General features: G+C 58.1%; 1 protein-coding gene across 5 annotated transcripts in view; it reads left to right on the top strand.

Moving 5' to 3' along the window:
• The first annotated feature begins 9945 nt into the window (after positions 1-9945).
• Positions 9946-27546, top strand: part of NFIC (nuclear factor I C) — a 66316-nt gene continuing 48715 nt past the window's right edge. For 4 of the 5 annotated variants that reach the window (XM_082456980.1, XM_082456978.1, XM_082456976.1 and 1 more), the window contains exons 1-2: positions 16313-16473; positions 25805-26336. In XM_082456980.1, the coding sequence (XP_082313106.1) occupies positions 16444-16473; positions 25805-26336 (562 nt within the window). In that variant the 5' untranslated portion in view covers positions 16313-16443. Of the gene's footprint in view, positions 10104-16312; positions 16474-25804; positions 26337-27546 lie in introns of those variants that run through there. The other variant, XM_082456979.1, reaches the window with a different exon arrangement.

Here is a 27546-nt window from a genome sequence, read left to right as displayed (position 1 = left end):
GTGCTGGGCAGTGAGCAGGTGAAGATGAGCAAGGCAGATGTGGAGGAAAAGCCACACTGGAAGGAGAGGAGTCTGGGAAGAGGAACAGCCCGTGCAAAGGCCCTGGGGCAGGACCGGGCCTGGCATGTTGGAGGAACAGCTGGGAGGTCTATGTGTCTGGAGCAGAGTGAGCGAGGGGGAGAGAGGGAGGAGGGGAGGGCAGGGAGGGGACGGGGCAGGTCGTGAAGGGCCTTGTGGGCCGCGGGGAGGACTTTAGTCATCCTGAGGGCAACGGAGCCCTGGAGGTCTTTAGACAGTGGGAAGATGTGCTGTGCCACCGAAGGACTGGGGTTTGGGGTACGGTCCTTCCTTTCTCTGGGCCATAATCTCCTCATTCATCAAATTGGGGAGTGATAATACCTACCTAGGGAGCTGATGTGACGGTAAAGGAAGGTTCCAGCAAGGTAGCTGGTACATGGTGGGTACACAGCCTTCACCTGATCCAGCCCAGCCCCCATTACCACCCACCTGGACCAGCACATCCCCTCATCCTTGTCCCCAGCTCCCACCCGTGCCCTCAGTCTGTCCTCTGTCCTCCGTGCAGTAGCCAGAGGGCCCCTGTGAGCGCCTGAGTCAGGCCCCGCCCCTCCTCTGCCCACAGCCCTCCAGGGCTCCCACCTCCCTCCCAGTAAAAATCCAAGTCCTCCTGGGACACACAAGGCCCTGCACGACTTGCCCCGTCCACTCCCTGCCCTCCTCTCCTCCCTCTCTCCCCCTTGCTCACTCTGCTCCAGACACACAGGCCTCCCCACTGTTCCTCTATTGCACAAGGCATGGCCCTGCCCCAGGGCTTTTGCATGTGCTGTGCCCTTTGGAACACTCTCCCCCCAGACACCTACATGGCTCCCCGTCCACCTCCTTTAGGTCTCAGCTTATTATATTACACCCCCAAGCTTGACCCCCACTTCCCCTCCCTCTCTCTCCCTTTCTTTATTTTTCTCCGTGTTGCTCATCACCACCTGACATCTCCTTCCACATCTTGCTCCCCATCTGTCTCCCCCACTGCACCATCAGCTCCATGAGGGCAGGAATTTTGCCTTTTTTGTTCCCTATGGCAACCTCAGTGCCCAGAACAGCGCCTGGCACAAGAAGGTGCTCTATAAATGTTAACGGATGAATTAATGAAAGAAGACTTTAATTATCTTTACCCCCCTCCCTGAACTGTTCCAGCTCAGCCCCTGTCCCCCTTCCTGTATCCCCTCCAGCCCACCCCTTCCCCACCACCCCCAGCCCTGGGGGCGCCCCTGGGGTTCACTGGGCCAAGAGCGGGAACAGCAGGTGTGGCGAGAAGAACCAGGCAGGGGCCCCCCAGCGCTCCGGAGTCTGGACAGGGCCCCCCATCGCTGGCAGCAGGGCAGCCCCCTCCAGCAGCCGTCAGCCACTTCCGCTGTCCACAGGATTTGCTTTTTGAATTAGAGGAGGGGGAGTAATCAGGGCGGGCCGTGTTTGTGTTTGTGGGAAGACTTCGTGGCCTGGCGGCCTGGCGCGGCCTTGCTAGGCGGCTGGCTGGGACTCAGTTCTGGCCCGATTCCCGGGAGGGAACCGAGCAAACGGGTCCATGTGGGTGTGTGCAGACGTGTGTAGGGGTCTTGACCCCCCATCCGGCCCAGAAGCCCAGCTTGGCTCATCTTGGGGGGCGCTGAGGCCTGGGCAAGCCCTCTGCTCCTGTATTTGGGCCCAGGGTCCCTGCCCCGCAGCTCCAGAATCTCTGCCAACCAAACCCCGGTGCTGAGGTTTTCGATGATGAACAGATGGTCTCAGGCCTGGCGGGGAGTGGGGTGCCGGGCTGAGCCCTGGAGGGGCACCGCGGCCCCCTGGAGGGATCACCAGGGCAGGGAGTGCCTCTGCGTCCGGGGTTTGGGGGGGTGCCATCCTCGGAGGGTCCCCCGGTTTGGCCACGTCATGGTTGGCAGAAGACAGCCTTGTGGGGAGGGCGGAGGCCTGGGCCCGCTGCCATGTCAAATTCCTCCCGGCAGCAGTTGGGGGGTGGGGGGAGGGAGAAGTTTTTTTGTTTTTTGTTTTTTTTCCAACAGAATCCAAAGGAGGAGAGAGAGCTTTTGGCAGGAGGAAGGGATTGGAGCTAAGCCTGGGCCCGGCTCACTCTGAATCACGCTCCTGGCCTTGCGCTCGGCAGCTGGAGGGGGCTGGCGGGAAGGGACAATGGCACTTATCCTCTGCCTGCACCACCTTCTCAGAAAAGGGGTGGCCTCCTCGAAGGACAGCAGATCTGGCCTTCAACCAACCCCCAACCCCGGCTGCTGTCCCATCTCCCACCAGCTGCTCAACGGGCTTTGCTGCTTCCACACCTTTACTTAGGCTGTTCCTTCTGCCTGGATGGCCTTCCCATCCATCTCAGGGTCTCCCCAGGCCACCTCGGATCTGGTCTTCCGTCCCCCTGGGCCTAGAGGCCTGAGGCTGGAGCCTGAGGCCAAAAGAAAAATAAAAAAATCAACAATACCAATCCTGACTTTATTTAAACATGACATTTTGTTTGTCACAGATTTTCTGCAGATGCTTTAACAGATTAGTTGTCTTGATGACTGAGCTTTTGGTGCCCCCTTAAATATTGTACCCCTCTATAAGTGCCTCTACTGGCCTCACCCACGTTTCAGCCCTGAGGATCTAGTTTGTACCAGGCTGAAACCAAGGCCTGGGGATGGAGACAAGGCAAAGAATACAAAGGTCAGGCGTCTGGCCCCCATTACTGGAGATACACACTGAACAGGAGAGAGCCACGCGGGCGCTAGCGATAGTGGAGAAGCGCCAGCACTGAGAGGCCCACTGGACACTCAGCTTACCTGCTGTGTGACCCTGGGTAAGTCATTTCCTTCCCTGGGCCTGAATGATGCCTCTTCTATCACACAATCTAATAAGGGTTTCCCTGCCGGCCCCGAGGGCTGTTTGTGCATGAAATGGCATAATAGCCGGAGATGGCTGCCTACACAATGTAAGCTGTTATTAGGTTTTCAGGCCCACCCTTGGGCCTCAATTTCCTCATCTATAAAATGGGCGTAATGATACCTGCTATGGCTAACCTCCCAGGGCCCTGGAGGATTCAAAGGGAATAATGATGCTTTGCAGAGGGACCTTGTGAAGGCTGAGAAAGTGGGGACAATCGCTTCTGTTGGGAAGTCTGGACCCCCCGCCCCTCCATTAGAATAACACCTCCTGCAGAAACATTGAAAAGGCGTACTGGCTGTGTGACCTTGGGCAACTCCCTCAACCTCTCTGGGCCTCAGCATCCTTATCTATACTATGGGAATGATGACAGTACCTTCCACTCGGAGCTGTAACAGTGAGTTAATGCAGAGGTCAGCAAACCACATCCTAGGGGCTAGATTTTTCTGTTCAGCGATCGAGCTAAGAATGTTTAAATGGTTGAAAGAAATCATAAAGAATAATATTTTGTGACAATTATGTGAAATTCTCATTTTGGTGTTTGTCAATAAAGTTTTATTGGCACCCAGCCATGCCCATCCGTTGACATGTTGTCCAACGCAGCTTTTGAGCTACAAGGGCAGAGCTGAGTGGGTGCAACAGAGACCCTCTGGCCGACAAGGCTGAAAAGAGTCATTCTCTGGCTCTCTGCTGAAAAAGTTTGCAAGCCCTGGCTTCCTTTGAACTGCAGTGGGCACAAAATGAGCTTGGTCCAGGTGTGTCCACTGCTGTTATTAAATCTGGGCTACTTTTCCCCTGTCAACGTCTAATCTCCAGCTTTTTCCCCACACCACTGAGGATTCTTGAAAGTCTGCCTTACTCCCCCATCCTGTGCCATCTCCTCCACAATCCCCTGCGGCTGGGCACTTAGGTTGTTCCTATTTGCTAAGGCAGAGCTGCAGTGGACAGCCTCGTGTCTCAAGCTCGTTTGTTTTTATGCAAAAAACGCCCTCCATCATTCACTGGGTGCTAGGTCCTGTTCTAGGCACTTGGCAAATATCAACTTATTTCATCCTCGGTATGACTACTGTGTTCCCCTCCCCCATTTTGCAGATGGGCAAACTGAGGCTCAGCAAATTGAGGTGACTTGCCCAGGGTCACACTGCTGGGATTTGAACCCAGGCTGGGTGACTGTCTGTGCCTTGGGCCGCTCTCCTCGTTCCTTGAGGTAGAGACCCAGAAGCCCAGTCCTTGCAGCAGAGGGGACAAGGATTCAAAGACTCCATTGGTTCACTGGCAAACTGTCCTCACTGGATATATTTGAAGATCACTTAGGGCCAACGTGGCGTTTGATGCTTGAGCCCCACCTAAGGCCTCCCGAAGGCAGGCCCTGGACTCTGAGATTAGCCAGGAGAACTGGCCATTTCTGCCAAGACAGGGAAGTGACAACCCTTGGGTAGAATCCAGGTGTGGATTTGGGGGCCCCGCCCCAAACCAGTAGCTGCTTTTCGATTGGGCCTGGGAAGGGGGGCGGGGCCAACAGGGCTCTGCAGAATCCAGCAAGCTTTGGATTTATCCCTCACCTTCCCCGCTCCCCCACCCCTGCTGCCATCTGATTGGCACTCTCCCCATCACTCACCAGGTCTGCAATGATGCATCTGCTCCTCTGTTTGTTCAGTCTTGGCCACCGGATGTGGGGCAACTGAAATTCCCCATCCCTCTGGAGGGCGTGTCAGATGGTGCAACCACTTTGGAAAATAGTTTGGCAGGTTCTTAAAAAGTTAAACACACACCTGCCACCGTGGGATCCAGCTTTTACTCCTAAGTCTTTGTTCAAGAGAAATGAAAGCCTATGGCCATGAAAGACTTTGACATAAATGCACTTAGCATACGACTCAGACTCATTCCACTGCCAGACATTTACCACCACGAGGAACAAAAGCAAATGTTCATACGAAGGCTTGTGCACGGAGGTTCATAGCAGCTTTATTTGTAATAGTCCGGAACTGGAAACAACTCAGGTGTCCCTCAGCAGGTGAAGGGATACAACGTTAACACATCCAGACAAGGGAATACTAGCCAGTGATAAAAAGGCATGAGCTATTGGTACATGGAACAATGTGGATGAGCTGCAAAATAATCATGCTGAGTGAAAGAAGCCAGACACAAAAGAATGTTATTGACACTTGACCACGCCCATTGGTTTACTTACTGTCTGTGTCTGCTTTTGTGCTAGAGACAGAGCTGAGTAGTAAGTGACTTTGGGTAGTCAGTAAGTAACTCTCTGGGCCTCAGTTCCCACATCTGTAAAAATGGGGCTAGGCATATCACCTACGCACAGGTGTGGGTATCTGTGTGGCTTTCTTCATGTTCTTACGTAAATGTTGGACGCATGTCTTTATCATTCAGCGATTTGGGTTTTCTTTTTTTTTCCTCTGCATAATAAAGGATCTTGGAGATTAGCTCATATCAGTGCTGTGGTTGAGGAACGCTGGTGCGTGTGTGTGTGTGTGTGTGTGTGTGTGTGTGTGTGTGTGATTCTTTTAAATATACATTTAACATATACACATATAATGTACAAATATAAATTATATAATATATAATAATTATACATGTGTTCATAATATATACTACATAATACATGTTTAGTACACATGAGTTTTATATGATTCATTTTTATATGTATATAAAGACTTAAGATACACACACATATGATTCTTTTTAAAAATGGGATTTTAAACAGGCGCTGTCCCTCTGAGACTTCCACTTATTCAACAAATCTGTATTGAGCACCTACTATGTACCAGGCACTGTTCTCAGTGCCAGGGACACAGCTGTGAACCATACAGACAGCGCCCCCTCCCCTGACATGGAGTTGACAGTCTGTTCCCAGCACATCCTAATTTTGAGTTCGTGATTTAGCTGTTTATTTGGGCTTTAGATGCTGGCATGAGTTTAATCCCAGTCTGACTCACGACTTGCACTTATCATTGTTCCATTTATTAGTAACTTTAAATGTTTGCTAATAGACTAAATACCCAAATCCTCAAAATAAATACCACCAGGGTAAACAGAACTTTCACAATAACACCTCAAAGTGCTTCTTCCTCATCCTACTTTCTGGGCTCCTCTCCCCAAAGTTAACCATACTCCTGAATCCTCTCTTTTCTTGAAAATAATTGTATCTCAAATATATATTCCCCCAAAATGTTGTCTCATTTTAGTTACTCTGAATTCGTAAAGAGGGACTCATGCTGCGTCTAATATTTGGGAGTTTTTTGTTCCACTCCATGTAATGTTGCTAAGTCTATCCTTACTGTTTGCCTGTGGCTGAGAACACCACTGTGGTTGCTGATTAATATGCCACTGGATGAATTTCCCACAATGCATTTCTCCATTCTCTCAGCGATGAGCACATTTGGGTTGTTTCTGGGTGTCCGCCTTCTTCACAGTGCAGTAATGATGATTTTGTGGCATGTTTCCTGGGGCAAAAAGCCAGGGTTTCTTGTGGATATGTATCTGGGCGAGGAAAGGCTATGTTATGTGGCACATGAATGTTCAGTGTTGTCATTAATATCAGTCTGTTTTCCAAAGTGGTTGCAGTGTGGAAGAGCCCTGTGTACCCACAGCCTCTCCATCGTTTGGTATTGTTGGACGTTTTAAATTTGGGGCAATGATAATGGGGCCTTGATGTGGCTTTGTCATGCATTTCCTTGATCCTTAAAGAGGTTGGACATCTCTTCATGCACTTATTGGTCACCCATGTTTCATTGTTTGCGTGCTTTTTGCACATTTTCTTTTGGGGTAGCTGCCTTTTTCATACTGAAACTTCTTTTTAAAGGATTGTGTCATCCCATCAGAAGGCTATACCATTATTAATAGCATGCATTCTCAGCAAGGACAAAAATCAGTTCTTGGGGGGGGTGAAAAAAAATCTTACTCTTTTAATGTACAAAACACAGATATACATACAGTATATAAACAAATATTCAGTATATCTGGGTATTAAAATTTCATAAGGGGTGATTAGGAAAAAAATGTCCAAAACAACTGGGGGGATAATGAAAAAAAGGCTGAGAAACACTGATTTATAGCAATTTTCACAAGTCTATGGTGATTAGGGGTATACATACCTTTTCCCAAGTTCAGGATAGACTCCCGGGAATTGGACCATAAGGTCTGAACTTGGCTTAGGCCTCTGCCATGCCTGCCAAACTGCCTTCCCGTTCATATACACATTTACCTCCAGGCAATTTATGAAAACGCCTGTTTTACCACATCCTCACCAGCACTGGGTTTTATCAATTTAGAAATCTTTACTGATTTTGATGCGTGCCAAAGCATGGTAGGTTCTTATTGTTCATTATTCTTTCTTTGGTCTCTGTAAGCCTGGACATTTTTTATATGTTTACTAATCAGTCTGTCTTTTGGGAATGTTCTAGGGTGGAAGAAATGTAAGCCAACACATCTGGAAGAAAGGGGATCTTTTATATACAGTGGCAGTAACTTAGCAGAGTTGTGTCCTACAGTTATACAGAAAGCAGAACTTGTAAGTGATGAACTTGGATATTTAGCAGAGGGGACTTTCCAGTCAAGTGTCGAAGGTGCAGCCCCGTTTCTTCTCGCTGCTTATAGCAAAATGTGAGAGGAAAGAGATAGATAGATAGAGGGAAGAACTGTTAAGCAAAAAGGAACCAGGACTTGATAATTTGGGAGATTCTCGCAAAAGAAGCCAAAATCAGGAGATTCACTGTCAGGAAAGCGTCCTCCGGACCATCACTCATCACTTACTGACTGTGTAAAATTGGGCAAGACTCTAAACCAGTCTGAGCCTCAGTTTCCTCATCTGTGAAATGGGGATACAAAGGTAATAGCAATCAACTACGTGCCAATAAAAATTAAAAAAAAAAAAAAGGTAATAGCACCACCCACCTCATGGGGCTGCTATGAGGGTAAATGCGTAGCCTCGTGTAAAGCATTTAACTCTATGCCTGCAGGCCCAGGGGTGGCCTTGTGGGGAAAATGATGGGTGGGGGGGCAGCTTCTGTGCCCCCACTACTGCCATCTGGACCCGAATCCCTGCCTGGCTGACATCAATCCACCCCCCCCACCCCCCACCCCCCGCCTCTCCTCCCAGGTACCTAATTTCCTGAGGTAGGGGAGGAGCTGAAGGTTCAAGCTGGGGATTAACAGAGGCCGATTAGAGTCGAGCTGAGAGCAGGGGGTCTCTATCCTCTTGACCCTTTCTTCTCCGGAGCCAGAGCCGGTGTATCCACCCTGGCTCCTTTTGGCTTCAGGTGTGTGAGAGGGGAGGCCACCTCCAGAACCTCCCCCCTCACCTGCAAAGCACCCTGGAAGAGCCGTTAGGATTAGGACCCTTGGGCTTCTGACGTGCTGGTTGAGGAGCTCCCCCTCTCTGGGCCTCACTTTTCTCTTCTTAAAAATGGGGAAAGGAATGTGCAGATGAAGCCGGAAAACCTCAGCGTCCCAGAGCGAACGCTCCCTGCACGCCTGAGATATTGGCTACATACTGAACACCTACTATGTAGGCAGAGCTGCTGTTAACCACCGTTTGCCTGAGATTTTCCGGCCCCTGGGGTGCCCAACCACGCACAGAATTAACTTCCAGAAGACCCCAGAGTCAGCCATGGCTCCAGAAGGGCGGTCCAGGGCCTGATTCTGCTCCCGGGGTGCTGCCTGCCCCCGCCCGAAACCCTGGCGTCCTCCCTGGGGGAGCTGAGAACCACCTCCCCAAAGGGGTCCCTGAGTCCTGGAGCCCCAGTTGGGGGGAAGTGAGGTCGCACGCAGGGGGAAACCCAGACAGAAGGACGGCAGCAGAACCTCCTCCACCCCACCAGGTCGCGGCAAGCCCCCCTCCCGTCGTCCCCCAGTTGCGCCAGACGCAGAGCCTGAGAGGGGGCGGGGAGAAGGGGGCGGTGCCTACTCTGCGGCTGCCGGAGGAGGGGGACTGCGGGAGAGCGCGTGGCGGGGGGCGGGGGCGCTGCGGCACGGCTTCCCAGCCCGCAGCAGCCCGCGCAGCAGGGGCGGGGGCGCTGACCCTCCACGGCCCGGCCCCTCCCCCCGCTGCGGAGGCTTCTCCCTTAATCCCGACCCGGGGAGGGGGCGGCCGCTCCCCCCCACACCTACCGAGCCGCCGCGCGCGCTCCCCGCCCCCCGCCCCGCCTGGAGCCCCTGCGGGACCCCCAGGGAACCCCTGCCCCCCAGGTCTGTCACCCTCAGTGTCCGAGTCTCTGTCTGTGTCCCCATCTGTCCCGTCTCCCCGCTGTGCGTGTTTGTGTCTGTGTATCCGGGACACCTGCACTCAGGGGCAGGGGTGGCTGCTGCGATGGCCTGGGGGAGGGGTCCGGGGGGGTCGGCGTGTGGCTCAGTCCGCGGTCTGAAATGTCTTTCTACGATTGTCAATCTGTGTGCGTGTCTGAGTGACACCCTGCTGGCTGTGAGTCTGTGTATGTGACAGCGTGGAGGCTGTGGGTGTCTGGGTGACACCCCGAAGGCTGTGAGCATGTGGGTCCCCCTGTGTCTGTCTGGGTGACACCGCAGGTTGTGAGTGTGAGTCTGTGTTCGTGGCATCCTGCAGGAGGTGTGAGTCCAAGAACCGCATCGGCTGTGAGCGTGGGCCCCGGTATATCTGGGTGACACCCGCAGACTGTGTGTGTCTGTAATACGCCGCAGGCGCGTCGGTGTGCGTTCTGTGTCGGTGTCGGAGTCGAGGAGGCCCGGGCCCCGAGTGTCCCCAGCTGTCTGCGTGTGTGTGTGTGTGTGTGCGTGTGTGTGTGTATGTGAGCGCGCGCGCGCCGTGAAGGTGGATCCGCTCCCTCCGCAGCGAGCCCGACCCGGGCCCCACGACCCGCCGCCGCGGCCGTTCGCCTGGCCTCCCCTCGCGCGGGCCGGGCCGGGGATGGAGCCGCGGCCGGAGCCGCCGGAGCCGGGGCCGGGGCGCGGAGCGGCCTGAGGCGCGGGCGGCGCGCGGGACCCGGGGGAGGGCGGGCCGAGGGGAGGGTCCTGGGCTGGGGGGGCGGGAACGGCGCGCCCCCTCCCTCGCGCGCTCGCTCCCTCCCCCGCGCGCCCTCCCTCGCCGCCTCCTCCCGCCGCCTCCGGCCCCCCCTCGCCGGGGACCGAGCGCGCTCGCTCCGGCGCCGGCCTCGCCTCCTCGCAGCAGCGCCATGGTACGTCGCCGCCCCCACTTTCGTTTTCGCCCGGGGAGTTTTTGGGGTGGTGAGTGGGCTCCGGGCGAAAGTTGAGAGGTCTGGGGGGGCAGGGGGCGGGGGCCGCCCGGGGGAGGGGCTCGATGCGGGGACCCCCCACACAACCGCCGCCCCGGGACCCCCGCCCGCCAGTCCAACCCCCCCCCGCGGCTGGGGGCGGAGCTGGCGCGCGGGGCGCAGCGGGGGACCCCAAGTGGGGGGCCCCTCGCGGGCACCATGGAGTTGGAGGGGAGGGCGGGGCTCCCGGGAGAGGGTCCCCCCCAGGCCAGGCCTCCGCCCCCTCCCTGGCCCGGCGGGAGAAGGTAGGCGGGAGGGCGCGGCTCCGGGCGCAAGACCCCCAAGCGCGCAGCCGGCTGGGAAGCCGGGCCCAGGGAGGGGGCGCCCGACGGGGCCGTGCGGGGTGGGGGTCGCGGCGGCCCTCGCGGGTTGCCCCGGCCCGGGCAAGCGCTGCGCGCCAGCTAGCGGAAAATGGCCGCTGCGGAGAGGGGCGGAGAGCGCGCAGCGGCCGCCGCCGGGCGCCTTGAACTTGGAGCCGGGCGGGCGGCCGCTCTCGGCGCCGCGCAGGGGCAGCCACCCGGCCGGCCCTAGCGCCGCCTGAGCCCCGCCCCCCGGCCGACCCCAGCCCCGCCGCGGTCCCAGCCGGGAGGGGTCACCGGGTCTAGGCCGGGCGCGCCCCAGGCCCGCAAGCGCCGGTAGCTGCACTTGAGGGTTCCGGTGTCCGGTCCGCTGGTGCAGTGGCATCTTCACTCGAGGGGTGCGTTTGGGGGCCCCTGTGCTCTCAAACGAGTCAGCACGGGAATCCGGGGGTGCATTCGCGGGTCTGTGCAGCTAGGTGGTCCCATGCCTGTCCGTGGGTCCGTGGGTCCCCGGGCGTGGGGTCCTCTCCTTTATGTATCTGTGTGTCTGCACATCCACGTGGCTGTGTGTGTGTTGTGTTGAGTGTTGTTAAAGCATTGTGCGGCTATGGGACAGTGTGTGTGTGTGTGTTAGGGTAACTGGGCGACTGTGCCACGGGTCCCCGTGGGGCGGTGTTGTGAAGCTGTGTGGCTGAGTTGGATGTCCCGGGGAACGTGATGTCCCTGGATGACCATGGGGGTGTCCACGTATGAGTGTGTGGAGGTTAGGGGGTTGCCAGTGAGTGGGGAACTGTGTCGCGTGGCTGCGTCTCAGGGGACAGTTGGGTGTCGCTGTGTGCGTTTGACTGGCGCTGAGTGACTATTCCTGGGGATGGGTCTACACTCTCCCCCGCACCCCCACCCCCCCGCCCAGTTCCTTTTTTCCTGTAACCCGGGCTGCCGGATGGGGAACGGGTGCTTCCTCCACCTCGCCAAAGCTCTGTCCCCTCCTCTCACTCCCTACCCCGTCCGCTCCAATTACCCCTGCCTCGGGGTCCCCTATCTGCATGTCCCCAGGTGGTCCCAGCTTGAGGTTCGGGCGCGAGGTGGCGCCGGGACGCGATCACTCGGCGGCGATGTCTCCCGCCAGGGGCTGCGCGTGCGCGTGGCCCAGAGGGGGCGGGGCGGCGGGGGGGTCCCCCCTCCCCCCCAGAGGAGGTCTCGAGGGATGGGTGGTTACCGAAGCGCGTGGGTTAAGTCTGGACCAGGGGGGTGGCAAAGGAGACCCCCCTCGCCCGGATGGGCAGGGAGACGCGCCCCCAGCCCTACCTCCCAGCGCTTGCCCGGGACCAGGCCAGACCGGGCGGGCACACAGGGTTGTTTTCTCCCCTCCAGGGGAATCCCCGTCGCGCCCCCATCCCCACCCCAGGGCGCTTTATATAATTTTCTAAATATAAAAGCCCCAAGGCCAGGTGGGAGTCTCTGCTTTCAACTTTCAACCTGCATTCCCTTTTGGGGGGCTGTTTGGGAAGAGGAGAAAAGGGGTTCCGCGTTGACACAGGGATGCATCCATACGCAACACTCAGGGATCCCAGCTCAGGTAAGATCACCCATCCTCACCCCCCTCCGTTCCCCGTGCTCACCCTGCCCTACACCCACTGCCGGTGCTCAGACGCAGCGCTCCCCCACCCCACGCCCGGACACTGCCCTCCACCACACTGGCCTCCATCCCCACCTGTCACCTGGTGCGCAGTCAGCAGCACACGCTCATGACACGCTCTTACAGCTATCTGTTCACAGCCACACGTGTACAGAATTCTGCCCCCACACAGGTGCACACACAGCCACACACAGAGGCACGCAGACACACATACTCGTAAACAGGCACCTGCGTTTGTGGGAGGGGGAGGAGCCAAGCCCATCGCGCCCTCCCCCCACCTCCACGTCTGAGCCAGGTCCCTGCAGGATCTGGAGAGCAAAGACCCCAGCTGTGGGCGCATTTGGGGGGAGGACAACCATGAGGGGGAGCAGGAATGCGGGTGCTGTGTGTCACCGTGTGTGTGTGTGTGTGTGTGTGTGTATGTGTGTGTGCCAGTGTATAAATAGTGGGAGGGGTTCTGTCCATGGGTTAGTGTGCTTGTAAGTGTATACTTGTGTTCTGGCATGTATGTGTTATTGTGGCTGATTGCACGTGTGTTGTGCTTGGGCTGTGCATGACCTCATGTGGGCCTGTGTGTCTCTGTGTGAGTCTGCATGAGTCTGTATGTGTCCCCTCGGGTCTGGGTGTCTGTATCTGCTGGAGTCTGTGTGATGTGTGAGAATCTGTGTGTCTCCGTGTGGTGTGTTTCTGTGTGTCTTTGTGTCTCTTTGTGGCATGTTGTGTGTGTGTGTCTCTGTGTTGTGCCTGTACCAGCCCATATGTCATACCGCATTACTTCTCAAGGCTGAGGACCTTAACATCCCCTTCTGCAGGCTCAATTTCTCATCTGTAAAATGGGAACACACAGGATGCCCCACAAGGTTGCAGGAGGGGTGGCAATGTCAGCCGTGCATCCACAGGTCCTGGCCCCCTGGCTGTGTCCTCTATTCTCTGGGTAAGGCCGCTGTGGAGTTCCCTGGTGGTCTCAGGCTTTGATCATCCCTCCCTGAGCTGCTCTCACTTTTGAAAGTGCTGCTGTGAATTCCACTCACATGTTTTAAGTTTGCTTTTTAATAACATGAGCGACTCATGAACATCTAAAGAGGATGCAAAAGTACCCAGAGTAAAAATCAAACCTTCCTCATCACCCCCACCCCGCTGGGACCCCCCTACTCCAGAAAAGCCCTATTTCATCCAGCTTTGTCTGAGCAACTCCACATGTAACAGATACACATTCTTATAAAGGATACACATATATTCTTATAAAAGATATATGTATATTCTTTTTTTAAAAATCCCAAATGAGATCTTGAGTCTACTTGCTGAGTCTACAGCAAGGGTTCTTAACTGGGGTGGTTCTGTCCCAGGGGATACTGAGTGATGTCCGGGGACACCTGTGGTTGTCACACTGGGGGGCTCCTGGCATCCAGGGGGTGGGGGCCAGGGATGCTGCTCCACCCCACAGTGCCCAAGACGGCCCCACCAGCTATGGTCCATAATGCTGAGGGGGGAGGAGCCCTGCGCTTGCAGCATGCTTTCCCCTGCGCGTTTCTTGGAGGCATCTCCATGTCGGGGTCCCTTGTTCTTTTGTGGAGCTCCATAGTATTCCAGCCTGTGCCCCCAGGTGGCATTGCTGAACTGGTCCCCACAGATGGACACGGTGGCTGGCTCCAAATTGTTGGCATTAGTGTTACAGGGTGACAGTCAACACCCTCATGCGTCCGTATCTGGGACAGTCACAGATACAGTCCGTATCTAGCCTAAGAGTGAGTGATGGGCAGCGTGCATTTTTCAACTGAAATGAGCTAAACTGTGCGCCAAAGTGCCAGGAGCTAAATCATGCAGCCCCTTTCTGGGATGTTATACACACAGGTCCAATCCAGCAATTGCTTTGTTTAGAAAACACTAGGTACGGTCCAAACACTGGCTGGTTTACCCACAACAACCCAGAGGGGTAGAAACTATTATCATCCCATTTAACAGAGCGGGAAGCTGAGGCACAGGGAGTTTTAGCTCCTGGATGGAGAAGACATAGACCCAGGCTGCAACCCTGCACTGCAGCTGGCCTGCTTTGGACCTACTGTGTACACTGTAGGGACCACTCCTGCTAAACTGGATGATATATATATATGTAACTCTTCACTGATGTTTGTGAACTGGTATCTGCCACCACTAATATATTAACACAGTCTTCCCACATGTTATCTTAAGGATTCCCATCCGCCCAGACTTCCAAAATGCGAGATGCGTCTATTGTTGCCATTTTACAGATGTGGAAACTGAGGTCCAGAGAGAGAGAGAAAGAGAGAGTGTCTGTGGTCTCTCCAAACTGTGCCTTCCAGAGTAACCTAAACTGCCTTGGGAAGGCTGCCCGTGGGGCGGGCGTGGTGGGCAGTCTGGGGGTCACTGCCACCTGGGAGGATGCTCCAAAGCCAATTTGAACTTGGAAATGTCTGTGAATTGGGGATTCTGCCCTCCAGATGTTCATGGCATTTTATTAAATAATAAAATATTGCTTTATGTTACGTCGGCATTTGGATTCCTAGACACCTGCCCTTCCCTTTCTTTCTGGGGTTTAAATGCCCCCCATGGCTGCACAGTGGATTTTTTTAAAAAACCATCTGTGAAGTGCTATTTGAATGACCGTCACCCACGTGCAGGGGGAGCCGGCGGGACGGAGGGCATATGTGTCCTGTGTGAATCCTGCTCACTTCTGGTCCAGCTCCAGGGCCCCAGGTCAGTAGCATCCGTTCCTGGGGTGTCGGTTTCCTCCCCTGTAACACGGGAGAATAACAGAGCTGTTGGCGTCTTCCATGCCCCTGGGCATGGGGCAGCTGCCTGAAGTTGGCGAGAGGTTATCATTTGTACTCGGGACACACGGGGCAAAATGGCCAAGCTTTCTAAGAATGTCTCTGTGCATATTTGACGGAAGGTCAAGGCGCTGCTAAGTGCCAGTATTCTTATGCTGATCAACCCCATGGGGTGGGCACTGTTCGTCCACTTCACAGGGGAGGACACCAATGGGGGAGCATCCTGGTCTGCTAGGTGGCGGAGGCCTCTGAGAGAGCCTGGGAGGATTCTCGGAGTGAACTGGGGGAGGGGTGAGGCTAGGTCATCAGCAGCAGGTCTGTGCCCATCTATTCCAGAGGCAGAACAACCGAGCTTGCAGAGTGTGGGCCCTGGGGCCAGGTAGCCGGGCTCCAAGCCACTCCGCATGCCTCAGTTTCTGGATCCGTGAAATGGGCACACTGCGGGGGTCAGTAGGAATTACCAGACACCCGGGAAGAGGCTGCGAGGTTTTATCTGGCCAGCCTGAGGTACTGCCTGGACATCTTCCTCCTGGGGTAAGGGGGCGACATATGGGGGAGGCCGAAGCCCCCCCAACTCCCAGTTCCCCTTTGATGCTGGCTGAGGAGGAGAGAGCAGATTTCTGGAGGCTCCCCTGTTGGTTGAGGCCCTTCTGGCCACGGAAGGGCAGTTGTAGCCAAGCTCCTCTGCCTAGGAACTGCAGACCCTGTCTGGCTCTCGGGAGGAGCAGGGGGAGAGGATGCCGTGGGACCCCTTCTCCCGCCAAGCACCCCGGGTTGTACATCTTTAAGGGGAAAGAGGCGCGCTCGCGCCGGGCCTCTGCACACGTCACTTCTTCGTTCTTTCCCAACCCCCCCACCCCCACGCCGCTCCTTTCTCCAACTTCCCGGCCCGCTCGGGGCGGGTTGGGGGGGGGTCTTCAGAATCCACCTATGGCCCCCAAATGTCCTGCAGCAGCCCACCCCCTGCCCACTAGACTCGGGCTGGCGGTCCAGGGGGACCCGCTGTGGTCGCGGTGTGCATGGGCCCGTGGGTCCCCGTCCGGTGGCCCTGCCCAGGGCGGCTGGAAATTCGTAATAATAAGCAACGATGGGGGTTCAGGAGGCATGGAGAGGGGGAGGCGGCTTTCGTTCCTCGCTCGCGCTCTTTTTTCCCTCGTTTCTTTGAAAGTTGGATGTTGAGAAGTGGGAGGTTCGGGGTGGGAGGGGAGAGAAATTGGGGGAGGGAGAGAGGAGGTTGCCAGAGGGAGGAGAGACAGAGACACAGAGAGAGACAGAGACAGAGGAGGAGGTGGGGGGGGACAGGAAAGGAGGAGAGAGAGACAGAGAGAGGGAGAGAGAGAGGGAGTCGGGCGCAGGAGGGAGGGAGAGCGCGGGAGGGAGGAGGGAGGGAGACCGAGGGAGGAGGCGGCGAGGAGCGCGCCGGCCGCGGCCGCGGGGGGGGGGGGGGTTTGGAAAAATGACTCAGTAAGTTCAGCGCGCCCGCTCCGGCCGGCCCTGCGCCTCCCGCCGCGCCCGGGATGTATTCGTCCCCGCTCTGCCTGACCCAGGTACGCCCCCCGCCCGGCCCCCGGCCCGCGCCCCACCGCGCCCTGGCCCCGCGTCCCCCGCAGCCCGGCCCCGGAGTTTGGAAGCCCGAGGAGGCGGGACGAAAAAGGCGCGCGTCCCTCCCGCCGCCGCGGCCGGGATGCCCCCGCCGCCGGCCGGGGTCCGGTGGGGGGTTGGGCTGGGCCGGGGACACCTCCCCCCAGCCCGGGACCCTCACCGGGGACTCCCGCCCCGCCCCCCGCGACCTCTCCCCCTGGCTCGCCCTACAGCCTCGCCCTCCCCGGACGCAGAACGCGCTCCCCCACCCCAGCCAGGAAGGTCGGGGGGCGCCCGGGAGAAGGCCAAAGGTGGGGCTCTGCGCGAACCCCCGGCCTGGACCCAGGCCTGCTCCTAGGAGGAATCGAGGGAGTCCTGGTTGGACCCTGGACGCCCGGGGACTCTTGAGACGAGGACCCCTCTGATGCGTTCCCCGGACCACCCCCCAAGCTTGTGCGCCGCCACCCCGGCCCTGGGCAGCCTTTCCCCCATTATTGGCCCACGTGTGCGCGGAGGGGGAGGGGGCCCGCAAAGTTGGAGGCGCCAGCAGTGGGGGGAGGGGTGCCCCGACGTCCCGGCTCGGTCTCCCTCTCCCCCCCCTCCCCCCGTCCCTCAACCCCATCCCCATATTTTCGCCGCATCGATTGTGAGTTATTGAGCCGCCGCCGCCGGGAGGAGCCGGGAGGCCTGGCGTTCTGGGGTCTGGCCTGGGCACTGCGGCGCTGCGGACGCCCTCGCCAGCCCGGCACCTGCCCCTGCCCCCGCCCGCTGCCTCTTACCCCTGGCCGAGCTCCCAGACTGCCCGGGGCTCGGCCGTTGTGCAATGACCCAGGGGATGTGTGGGAAGGGGGCGGCTGCCCCTGTCCCGGGTCGCCCCTGGGGGACCCCTTCCCTCCCCCAGCTCCATGGCAGGGAGGGGGGGCACCCTCCCAGGTCTACTGGTTCCACCCTCCAGCTCTGCCCCCACCCCGGGTCCTTGTGTGTACTTAGGCCATTGGGGTCCCGGCCTCAGTTTCCCCTGAAGTGACACGGAGCTAAGGCAGGTTCCAGAGAGGGGCAGTGTGGCCTCCAAGCTGTAAAGTGCGGGGCACAGGGAGGTGGGAGTCAAGCGGGTGGCTGAGTGTCCTGAGGACCACTGTGCAGAGAGCACGTGGACGCCAGTCTCCAATGGGGGGCCCCCCTTTCCTGATCCTAGGGTGCCCCTCACTCACGGCAGGCTCCCTCTCACCCGCCCCCTCCAGCTCCTCCAGTTTCTGGCTCCCCAGGGGGGAATGTGAGGGCCGGTGCTTAGGGGGTCTCAGGGCCTGTCCTACCCATCATCCCCGGGGTGACCTTGGGCACGTCCCTGCCCCTCTTCAGACCTTCCTTCCCCTCCAGAGCAGCTTTGGGGGTCCCCCGACGCAGTCATCACTGGCCCCCCTCTGCCTCTTGTGTCCCGAAGCTCCCCAAGAACCACGAGGGTCCTAGTCAGGGTTGCCCGGTGACCTTGGACCTCCCAGTCTCTGGGCTCAGGGGGTGGCCTGGGTGGCCCCGGGGTGCCCCCGCCTCCTCCACCCTTTCCTCGCGCTCGCTCCCAGAGCCGCCCAAGGGGGCTGAGCCCAGGGAGGCTATTCCAGGCGAGGAGGTTGGACGGCAGCCTATTGTCACTGGGCCCTGGAATTCCCCCGTCAGGACTCCTCGGGAGACAGGCCCCCGTCCACGTTGCCCAGAGTGGGTGGCAGTGAGAACCAGAGCTGGTGTTGTGCTCCCCGGGCCTGGCTTTCCCTGGGGCGCAGGGCAAGGATCAGCCAGGCGGGCTCTTGGTGGAAACGTGACAATAAAAATACCTGAGGTTGCTGTGTGCGAGGGACAGGGCGACCAGGAGACGGAGACAGGCAGAGAGGACCAGGGAGCTCCCAGGCTCGGATGGGGATGGGGTGGCCCAAGCGCAGGGGGCTCCCCCTCCTCTGCTTTTTCTCCCATGGGTGCCCCCACCCTGGAGGGGAACCCAGGTCCCCCTCCCAGGACCCCCTCAGTGTAATCCTCGCAGCTGCTTGCAGGCCCAGCCTGGTCTGGGGTCTCCAGCTGGGGAACCCGGAAGGACCCAGACTACGCATACAGGACCCCCACTCCTGGCTACCTCATCGCGCCCTACCCATTCCTCTCTGTCTCTGTCTCTCCCTCTCCCTGTCTCGCTCCCTTTCCGTCTCTGTCTCTCCCTGTCTCCCCCCTTGACTAATTTTACAACCTGAGCCCATCCTAAAATAGCTCCCTTTTTAGCCGATCCGACCCGGATCCTGAACCGAGACCGGCTCAGGGCTCGGGGAGTGTGAAGTGGGGGGGGAGGGGGCTGCTCCCGTGCCAGCCTACCCTGTGCCCCCGGGGTCCTGCCCACCGAGGGGGTGGCAGCCGCGGCCCGGGTGGCCCTGGAGGATTCTGGGAGCCCCGTCCCTGTTTCAGTGGTGACTCAAGTGCTTTTCACTTTTACTCTGAAGAGGAACTGTGGAGCAGCCGTTACTTCCATAAATCCTGCCGGCGGGAAGGCCGGCCTCCCCGCGCTTGCCCCGCTCTGGGCCTCCCTCCCACCCGCCTCCACCGCCACGTTAGTTATTCCGGGTTTGGGGCCAAATCCCTCTTGGCTGCAGTGCCCAGGATTCCCCGGGGCCGCAGGCTGGGCCTGGGCTGCAGCCACGGCAGTGCGGCCGCCAGGGCCCCCTTCCTCATTCATTCATTCTTTCCTTCATTCCTTCACCTCGTTGCCTTGCTGGGCAGCACTCTTTTTACCCCATTTCTCCAGTGGGGAGACTGAGGCTGGGAGAGGGTCCCCGACTTTGGCTTGATCGAATATAATAGATCTTCATTAAGCACCTCCTATGGGCCAGGTGTCTGTTGCGGGTTTGGGGGGGAAGGCACGAGGGGCCAGCCTGGTGTGGGTTCTGGGAGGCTCTGCTGGGATTGAGGGTCCCCCAGCACCTCAGGGCTGGGACAGGGGCCAAGACCAGAGAGGGCTAGGGCCTGCCCGGGGTGGCACAGCATGGCTGGTGGGGCTGGGGATTCGGGGCCACTGCCCACCTGGCTGTTTAGCCAGGCCTGGGCAGGTGGGTGCTCCCTGTGCCCCCCACACCCGTGGTCTGATGGCCTCTGATTGGCTCCTGTACGCACAAGCTCGCCCCACGTCTCTCTCCCTCTTTCCGTCTCTCTCCGTGTCTGTGTCTCTCCCCCAACTTTTCTCTGCGGCGGAGGTGCCTCGGCGCGTCAGGGTCGGGCGCCTTGTAAATCACGACGCTGGGATTCTGGCCGAGTCAGCGTTCTCTCCCTCCCTCTCTCCCTCTCTCTCTCTCTCCCTCTCCCTCTCTCTCTCTCCCTCCCTCCCTCCCTCCCTCCCTCCAATATCTCTCTTCTTTCTCTCTCTCCAATGTCTCTTTCTCTGCCTGAACCTCCTACCTCCCTCACACCAAATGGATGGGACACGCCGAATGTCCTGGGACCTCCTGCCCCACGAAAGCACGTGTTCACAGCGACCCGCACGCGCGTGCACTGCCTCCTCACCTGGGTGTGTGTAGACCCTCGGCACGTAGTGCCTGCAGCCCACGCTCCCACACGTGTGAGCATGCAGACGTGCACACGTGCGTGCCCTGACGGGTCACCGAGCAGAGACCTAGGGCGGCCTTGGATCTGCATGCAGATCTCGCCCAGGTGGCTGTGTGTCTCTGGGCAGGTGACCTAGCCCTTCTTCAGATGTTTCACCCTTAGCACAGGGCCTGGTATACAGTAGGTGCCAAATAAGCTTGGCTGTGATTGTGGTTGTCTCTAATGTAATAACTGTATTAAACATCCCATAGGCATTTTCCAACTTACCCTCCTTTCCTTCTGTCGCTATCTGCTCAGCTTGGGCCGGGTGACAGGGACAGTGGTGACTCCCCCAAACCTTTAGCCCTGAACCCCCAGCCAGGATTTTTCTCTTGGTCTTTCCTCCCCGCTCGCCCAGCCCTGTCCAGGGTCTCCCTGAGTTTGGCCAGACCCACGTGGGTACCAGCATCCTTTGTCCGTCGGGGTGTGTGCATAGGTAACAGGCAAAGGATGAGATTGCTCCTTTGCTGATCTGGATGCTGAGGACGCAGCAGTGGATGAAACAGATCAAAGCCATGCCCTCGAGGGGCTGCAGTGTAGGTGAGGGGCTGTCAGGACCGTGCTGCCGCTTTGGCACGTGACCCAGGGCTGAGCGGGGAAGCGGGCCACACGGGATTCAGAGAGAGCAGGTGGGGTGCAGAACGGGCGTTGCTGGGAAGTCCCGAGGATGGGGCCAGACCCTGTACTCAGGGAGCTGGCAAGTGGGGCCAGGGAGTCAGGAGGCACCCAGGTCCAAGTCCCAGATTGGCTCCTTCCTGGCTGCGTGACTTTGGGCCGGTGGCTTCAGTGCTCAGTGCCTCAGTCTCTCCCTCTGGGCAATGGGCACATCAATTGTTCCCATTTCGTAGAGTTGACAGTTCAGTACATGCTCCGCCTCGCTCCCTGTCTGTCTCCCCCACACCGTGGCCTTCTGGCTCAGCCCCCAGCATCCACCCAGGACACCACAGCACGGAGAGGGAAGTCAGGAGGCCCAGGGCTCAGACTCGCTCGTCACTTTGGTGGGGGACTTTCCACTCCCTGGACTTAGTTTACCCAAAGTCTTCCCAGGGGTCCTTACCTTCCTGCCCTCACCACCTCCACTTTCCCTATTGTTCACTCAGCTCCAGCCTCACTGGCCTCCTCACTGTTCTCCCCAAACATCAGGCATGGTCCTGCCTCAGGACCTTTGCATGTACTGTGTTCTCCACCTGCAAAGCTCCTACCATGGAGTGTCATCTTGTGGGTCTTTGTTCAAGTGTCCTCTCCTATGAGAGACCCTCGCTGACCCTCCCTAGCTAAAAAAAAAACAACCCCCGGCCCCCTCCTCAAACTCCTTTAAATTTCTCCAGAGCATTTTGTTCAACCTGGTATTTTATTCCATGTTTATTAGCTTGTTTAATATCCATCCCTGCCCACGTCAGGATCTGGGTGAGGGCCGAGCCGAGGACACTGCTGGGTCTCCAGCATCATGCATGGAACTGACACAAAGTACATACTCAGTTAATGTTTGTTGAACAACCATATGAATCTCTCCCTCATTGGATAAGAGCTGTTCATAAGCTATGATGCTCTGAGCTTGAGGGGAGGAACCACTCTAGGTTAGGAACACTTACTCTGGCACCAGATAGGCCTGCGTTCGAATATGAGCTCTGCTGTTTGACACTTAACCTGGAGGAGGGGACATTGGAACCAGGGCTTTGAAGGGTGCATAGGGGTTTGGGATAAAAGCTTAGGGATGGATAAGAGATTCTCAGTAATGTTTGTTGAATCACTGAGTGAATGAAGGAGAGAGAATCCTTCGTGGAAAACTTTTGGTTTGGGAATTGGAGTTTCACGTCCTGGTTTGCTGCCCTGGACTGTCAGGATGGGAGGGCTACAGGGAGGCCCAGAGTGGGGCACAATCCAGTGCGCAGTTGACCAGTTCATAGCGCCCAGCAGGGGCTTGAACCCAGGTGTCTACCTCCCAGCTTCTGCTGTCCTCTTTGGCCAGGAAGTCCCAGCAGGGAGAGCAGGAAAGGCTGCCTGAAGGAAAGAACACTGAAGACAGGGTTTTGAGGGATGTGTAGGAGTTCAGGAGGATTCTTGGCATCTAACTTGCCTTGGCCAAGTGAGGTTTCTGGGAAAGGCCTGGTCTTGCTGCCTCCCCTCACCTTGCAGCTCTGATTACCAGGGCAATGGATAAGCCCCCCCACCAACCCCCAAAAGGGTGCAATGTCTTTTTCTGCCCTTTGTACAGAATGAGAAACAGGCCCAAGGTGGAACAGTGATTTGTTCCTGGATCATACAGAAGGTGAAAATGGAGGCTGTTGTCACCCAAGCTCATTCCCTCAACAAGTCTGTCTGGCAGCGAGTGCCTCAGCCCTGGGCCTCAGGGTTGGGGGAGAGCAACTGAGCTGGACTCAGAGACCCCAAGTTGTGTGGTCCAGGCTGGGTCTGGGAGAACCCTGAGGAGAGCAGGAAAGGCTGCCTGAAGGAAGGAACGCTGGAGAGAGGGCCTTGAGGGATGTCTAGGAGCTCAGGAGGATTCTTGGCATCTAGCTTGCCTTGGCTGTCTCCCTTGCCCTGTCAGCCAGTGAGGGCATTGGGAAGTGCCTGGGGAAGAGGCCTTGGTTGTCACAGGTCTTATGGGACAAAGAGAGTGACAGGCCTGCCTCTCACCTGGGTTGACCTCCCCAAGAGGATGTGGGAGGCTAGGGCAGCAGGTCCATGACCCAGTTACAGGCTGTTTGTCTTCCTCCAGGACCAGCTGGGGTCACCAGTGACGTGGGCTCCCGCCCCTGCCCGCCTCCCTGGCATCTTTCCCCAGAGAGGGCCCGGGGAGGAGGGGGTAGGGATAAGGCAGGGGCACGGGGGCTTGGAGAGGGGAGGAGCCGGAAGAGGAGAGGAGCTCGGAAAAGGGGGAGGGGGCTCAGAGACAAAGGGGTTCAAGGGGAGGAAGAGTCTGGGCCCAAAACAATCGTAACAACAACATCAATAATAATAATAGCGCGATGCAAGCTTTTGAGAGCCGGGCAGATAATGGGGTTCATGTGCTAGGAAGAGATGGCACCCCGTTCAAGAAGGCCTGCTAGCTGGCACTCCAGCTGCCCCTTCCCAGCTGCCTCTTATTACCGCCCCAATAAGCTCCAGGCCTCGGGTGGCAGCCACAGCCACTGCCCAGGCCTCCTGCCACCCTGGCGTCCCCTCCACAGGGGACAGTGTCCTGCGCCTCCATCGATTTCCCACCCCAGCTTCTCTGGCCAGACGACCTGGGCTCTGCTCCCGGCTCTGCTGACCGGCTGTGTGACCCTGGGCGAATCGCTCCCCACCCCTGGGGCTGGCATGTCAAGTGACATGATGACACAGAAAAAGCACCTCTGAGGTTGGATAGGACCTGACAGGGGACCGGCCCCCTCTATCCTCCCTCTGCCTCAGCAGGTCAGCTGGGGTGGGGACGGGATGGGGGAGCGGCTGAAAAGGGCCCCGAGGTCCGGTCCCCACCACAGCTGTTACGGTGACTCACACGTTGGGTGCCGTTGGCATGGGGGAGCTGGGCTGGCACAAACGGAGCCCCGTTCCGCCCCACCCCGCGAGGGCAGGAGGCTATTTTCAGAGCCTCAGTAATAGGGGAGATCTGAGGTCATCCCCCAGCCCCAGCACCCCATGGCCAGAGGTGGCCCAGGGGAAATGGAGCTCAGGGCAGGGAGGGGCGCTGGGTGGGTGGTACCGTGGGCATCCAGGCCTGGAGGTGGGAGCAAGCCTGGCCACATCCATTTAGAAAAACCAATGCGTGGCCCAGAGCAGCGGTTTCCCTGTCTCCCCGAGAGACCCTGGCCTCACAGAGAGCAGACTGCTCTGAGAAAGGGGCCAATGGGGTCCTGGGTTCTTGTTCTTACACGGACTCTGAGACCCTCCAGGACCTTGGCCAGGTCTCTGCCCCTCTCTGAGCTTAGTTTCTCCATCACACAAGGCGTAGTGGAGCCTCGGGCCTTTTCCTGCCCCTGGGAGATTGTAAGCAACTGAAATAACCTTTACAGCGACAACAATGTCAATAACAATAATAATAATAATAATAATAATAATAATAGCATAACGCAGGCTTTTGAGAGCTGGGTGGATAATGAGATTCACATGCTAGGAAAAGACATCACTCCCATTCAAGAAGCCCAGCACAGGCCCCAGGCAAGAGCGGGGAGGGGGGACCAAAGTTTCTCTTCTCTGTCTTCCTTTCTCCTTGAATTTCTCATCCCTTGAGGCTGAGAAACCAGGTCCTGGATGTTATGCAGACTCAGTTTCACTTGCTGAAAAGTGGCGAGAATGAGACAGCCCCCTCCCACCCCTGTAGCAGGGGATGGGGGCCTCCCATGGCCCCACGTTATTCTCTGAGGGGCCCGATGGGGGCTGCCGTTGTTTTCGTGGGGAAGTCAGATGGGTGAGGGTTCCTGTCTCAGCTCTGCCCCTCATGATTGGGTCCCCTCTTGGGGTCTGTTTCTTCATCCATAAAATGGGTGTTGTGGCCACCCAGCAGCACCACTCAGGCAGAGGGAGGGGGATGTTGAAGTCACAGCTCTGGCCAGGTCGCTGAGCCTCCCAGGCCTCGGTTTTTCCATCTGTGGAATAGGTCTGTGGGGGACAGGGTAGGGTGAACTGGCCCCCAGGGGCCTCTCTCTCCAGCTCTAAACCTCCATGGCTGAGATCCCCTTTCTCTGGTGCATTCTGTTGTCTTGCCTCCTTGGGCCTCAGCTTTCCCTGCCCCTGTAATGGGTCTATGCAGGAACCACCCCCTCTATGCAGGAACCGCCTCCCCACCCTTCCATCAGCCCCTGACATCCAGGTGGCCCATCTTGGCCTGTGGACCTCAGCCAGTCCTGTCTGTACATCTGGGCTATAGGAATGACGTCTTGTCCTCATTTTTTTCATCACTGCCAAGAGCCGGTTGAGGCAGCCCTTGGACCCCTGTCTGGTGTCAGCTTCCTCTGCTGAGCAGTAGGTCTGACAGACAAGCCCCAAGTGACCCTCTGAGCCTGGTTGCTCCTGGAATCGTGAGCATCCAGTGTGTGCTCAGCCCTGCTCTGGACATTTGAGCTCACACTCTAGTTCAGTGGTTTGCAAACTACAGTCACAGGGCCCAGTGCCCACCGTCTGTCTTTATAAATAAAGTTTTATTGGAACACTGCCATGCCCATCCCTTACATCTCCTCTGTGGCCAGTCTTGCACTACAGTGCAGAGTGGAGCAGTTGAAACAGACACAAAAATACTCACTATCCGGTTCTTTATGGTACTTTTAAAGTTTGCTGACCCCAGTTCTAGAAGGCAGAGAATGGATCCGTGCCACCAGCATTCCACCATCCTCAGTTTTCCCCATCTGTACAAAGGGTCCCCATCAGCCTCCACCTGGGACCACCAGCTTGTCCTGCCTGTACATTGGGGTTCAAGACAGTCCTCCATGAACGACTGCCTTGGCCTGTGCCTCCCACGTGGTCCAAGCCTCAGTTTCCCCATCTGGGCAATGGGTTCTCAAACGACCCAGTGAACCTCTGCTGGGTCCCCACTGGCCTCCACTTTTTTTCCCAGGACATGGAGGGATCTGCAGCAGCCCCTTGCACACCTCTGCCTGGCCCTCCTTCTAGCGGGTCTGCCTGGGGCCCCTGCAGCCTCATTCTTACGGGCGGGGCAGTGGGTCCACGGGCCCCAGCGCCTCCTGACCTCTGGTCTCTCCCGCCCCGCAGGATGAGTTCCACCCGTTCATCGAGGCGCTGTTGCCTCACGTCCGCGCCTTCGCCTACACCTGGTTCAACCTGCAGGCGCGGAAGCGCAAGTACTTCAAGAAGCACGAAAAGCGGATGTCGAAGGACGAGGAGCGCGCGGTGAAGGACGAGCTGCTGGGTGAGAAGGCCGAGGTCAAGCAGAAATGGGCGTCGCGGCTGCTGGCCAAGCTGCGCAAGGACATCCGGCCCGAGTGCCGCGAGGACTTCGTGCTGGCCATCACCGGCAAGAAGGCGCCGGGCTGTGTGCTCTCCAACCCCGACCAGAAGGGCAAGATGCGCCGCATCGACTGCCTGCGCCAGGCTGACAAGGTGTGGCGGCTGGACCTGGTCATGGTCATCCTCTTCAAAGGCATCCCGCTGGAGAGCACCGACGGCGAGCGCCTGGTTAAGGCGGCGCAGTGCGGCCACCCGGTGCTCTGCGTGCAGCCGCACCACATCGGCGTGGCGGTCAAGGAGCTCGACCTCTACCTGGCCTACTTCGTGCGCGAGCGAGGTGAGGCGGGGCTTGCGCGTGCATGCGGATCTGGAGGCCGAAAGGGGGTGCGTTGGAAGGTCCTCGAGGTGGGGGAGGCGGGCCCACGCGCGAGCGGTCTAGGTCTACCCGAGGTGGGGAGGTGGGTGCATGCAAAGGTAGGAGCCAGGAGGCTGGCCTTAAAGTCCGAGGGCGGGGACAGGTGCAGGGGGAGGATGTGAGCCCTGTGAAGGGCCAAGGGGACGAGGTGCGGTTCAGGGAGAGTCTGGGGTGGGGGGCAGGTGCGTCCTGGGGCTCTGAAGGTAGAGGCAGGCCCTGACCTTGGTGGGTCAGGGGTCCAAGGAGGGTGGCAGGTCTCAGGAGGTGAGACCCTGTCCCAGGAGGTCTGTTGGCAACAGGGGTGAGGATAGGCCAGTGATGGATGCGCGGGGGACAATCTTATCCCTCCTGGGAAAGCTGGAGGAGAGCTGGGGTTGCACTTTGTGACTGATGGTTGATCGACTCTCGGACTTCCCCCAGAGACCTGACAGGTCCCATATTTCGGCCGAGTGGGAAGCTGGGGCGCTGTGTGACTTTGGCTAGGTCAGCAGTCTCTCTGGTCTCCAGCGGCCCCCACCAGCCAGCTGGGTGTTTGCTGGCTCTGTGATCAGATGGCCCACATGGAGACTAGCAGGGTTTGCGGATGGGGAAATCCACGGCAGCTTCCCAGAGGAGGGGGCTCCACGGAGCTGAGCTCTGCAGAACGACTGGGCAGTGATGAGTGTGGGGGTATCCCAGGAGGTCAGCCGCCTGTACAGAGATGTGGAGGCTGACGGTCGGCAGGTCTTGGTGGCCAAGGGCAGGCCCTGGCTGGGAGGGCAGTGGGGTCTGTTGCCCCGCTGTTCCTGGTGGTGTGGCCAGTGGAGCTGTCAAATGGAGGGTATCAGCATCCTTACCTGGATTGGGCCTGGGGAGACTCGCCGATATCGTGTGTGTGTGTGTGTGTGTGTGTGTGTGTGTGTGTGTGTGTGTAGCACGTTGGACTCTGGCCTGCCACGTGGCGGGTGGCAGCTGTGACTATCTTCAGGCGGATGGAATCAGGTGTGCCCGGAGACCCTAACAGGCACATGTCCCATGCCCCACCGTGCCCACCCAGGCTGGTACACACGTGGGTGCGAACCCGCACACACCCGGGGGTGCCTGAGCGTGTCAGGTGGGTGCACTCGGGTTGCAAACCCAGCCCCAAGCCCCC

This window comes from Balaenoptera physalus (genome assembly GCF_965194825.1).
Source record: "Balaenoptera physalus genome assembly, chromosome: 3".
In the NCBI taxonomy this organism is placed as follows: Eukaryota; Metazoa; Chordata; class Mammalia; order Artiodactyla; family Balaenopteridae; genus Balaenoptera; species Balaenoptera physalus.
This window is presented reverse-complemented; position numbering and strand designations above follow the sequence as displayed.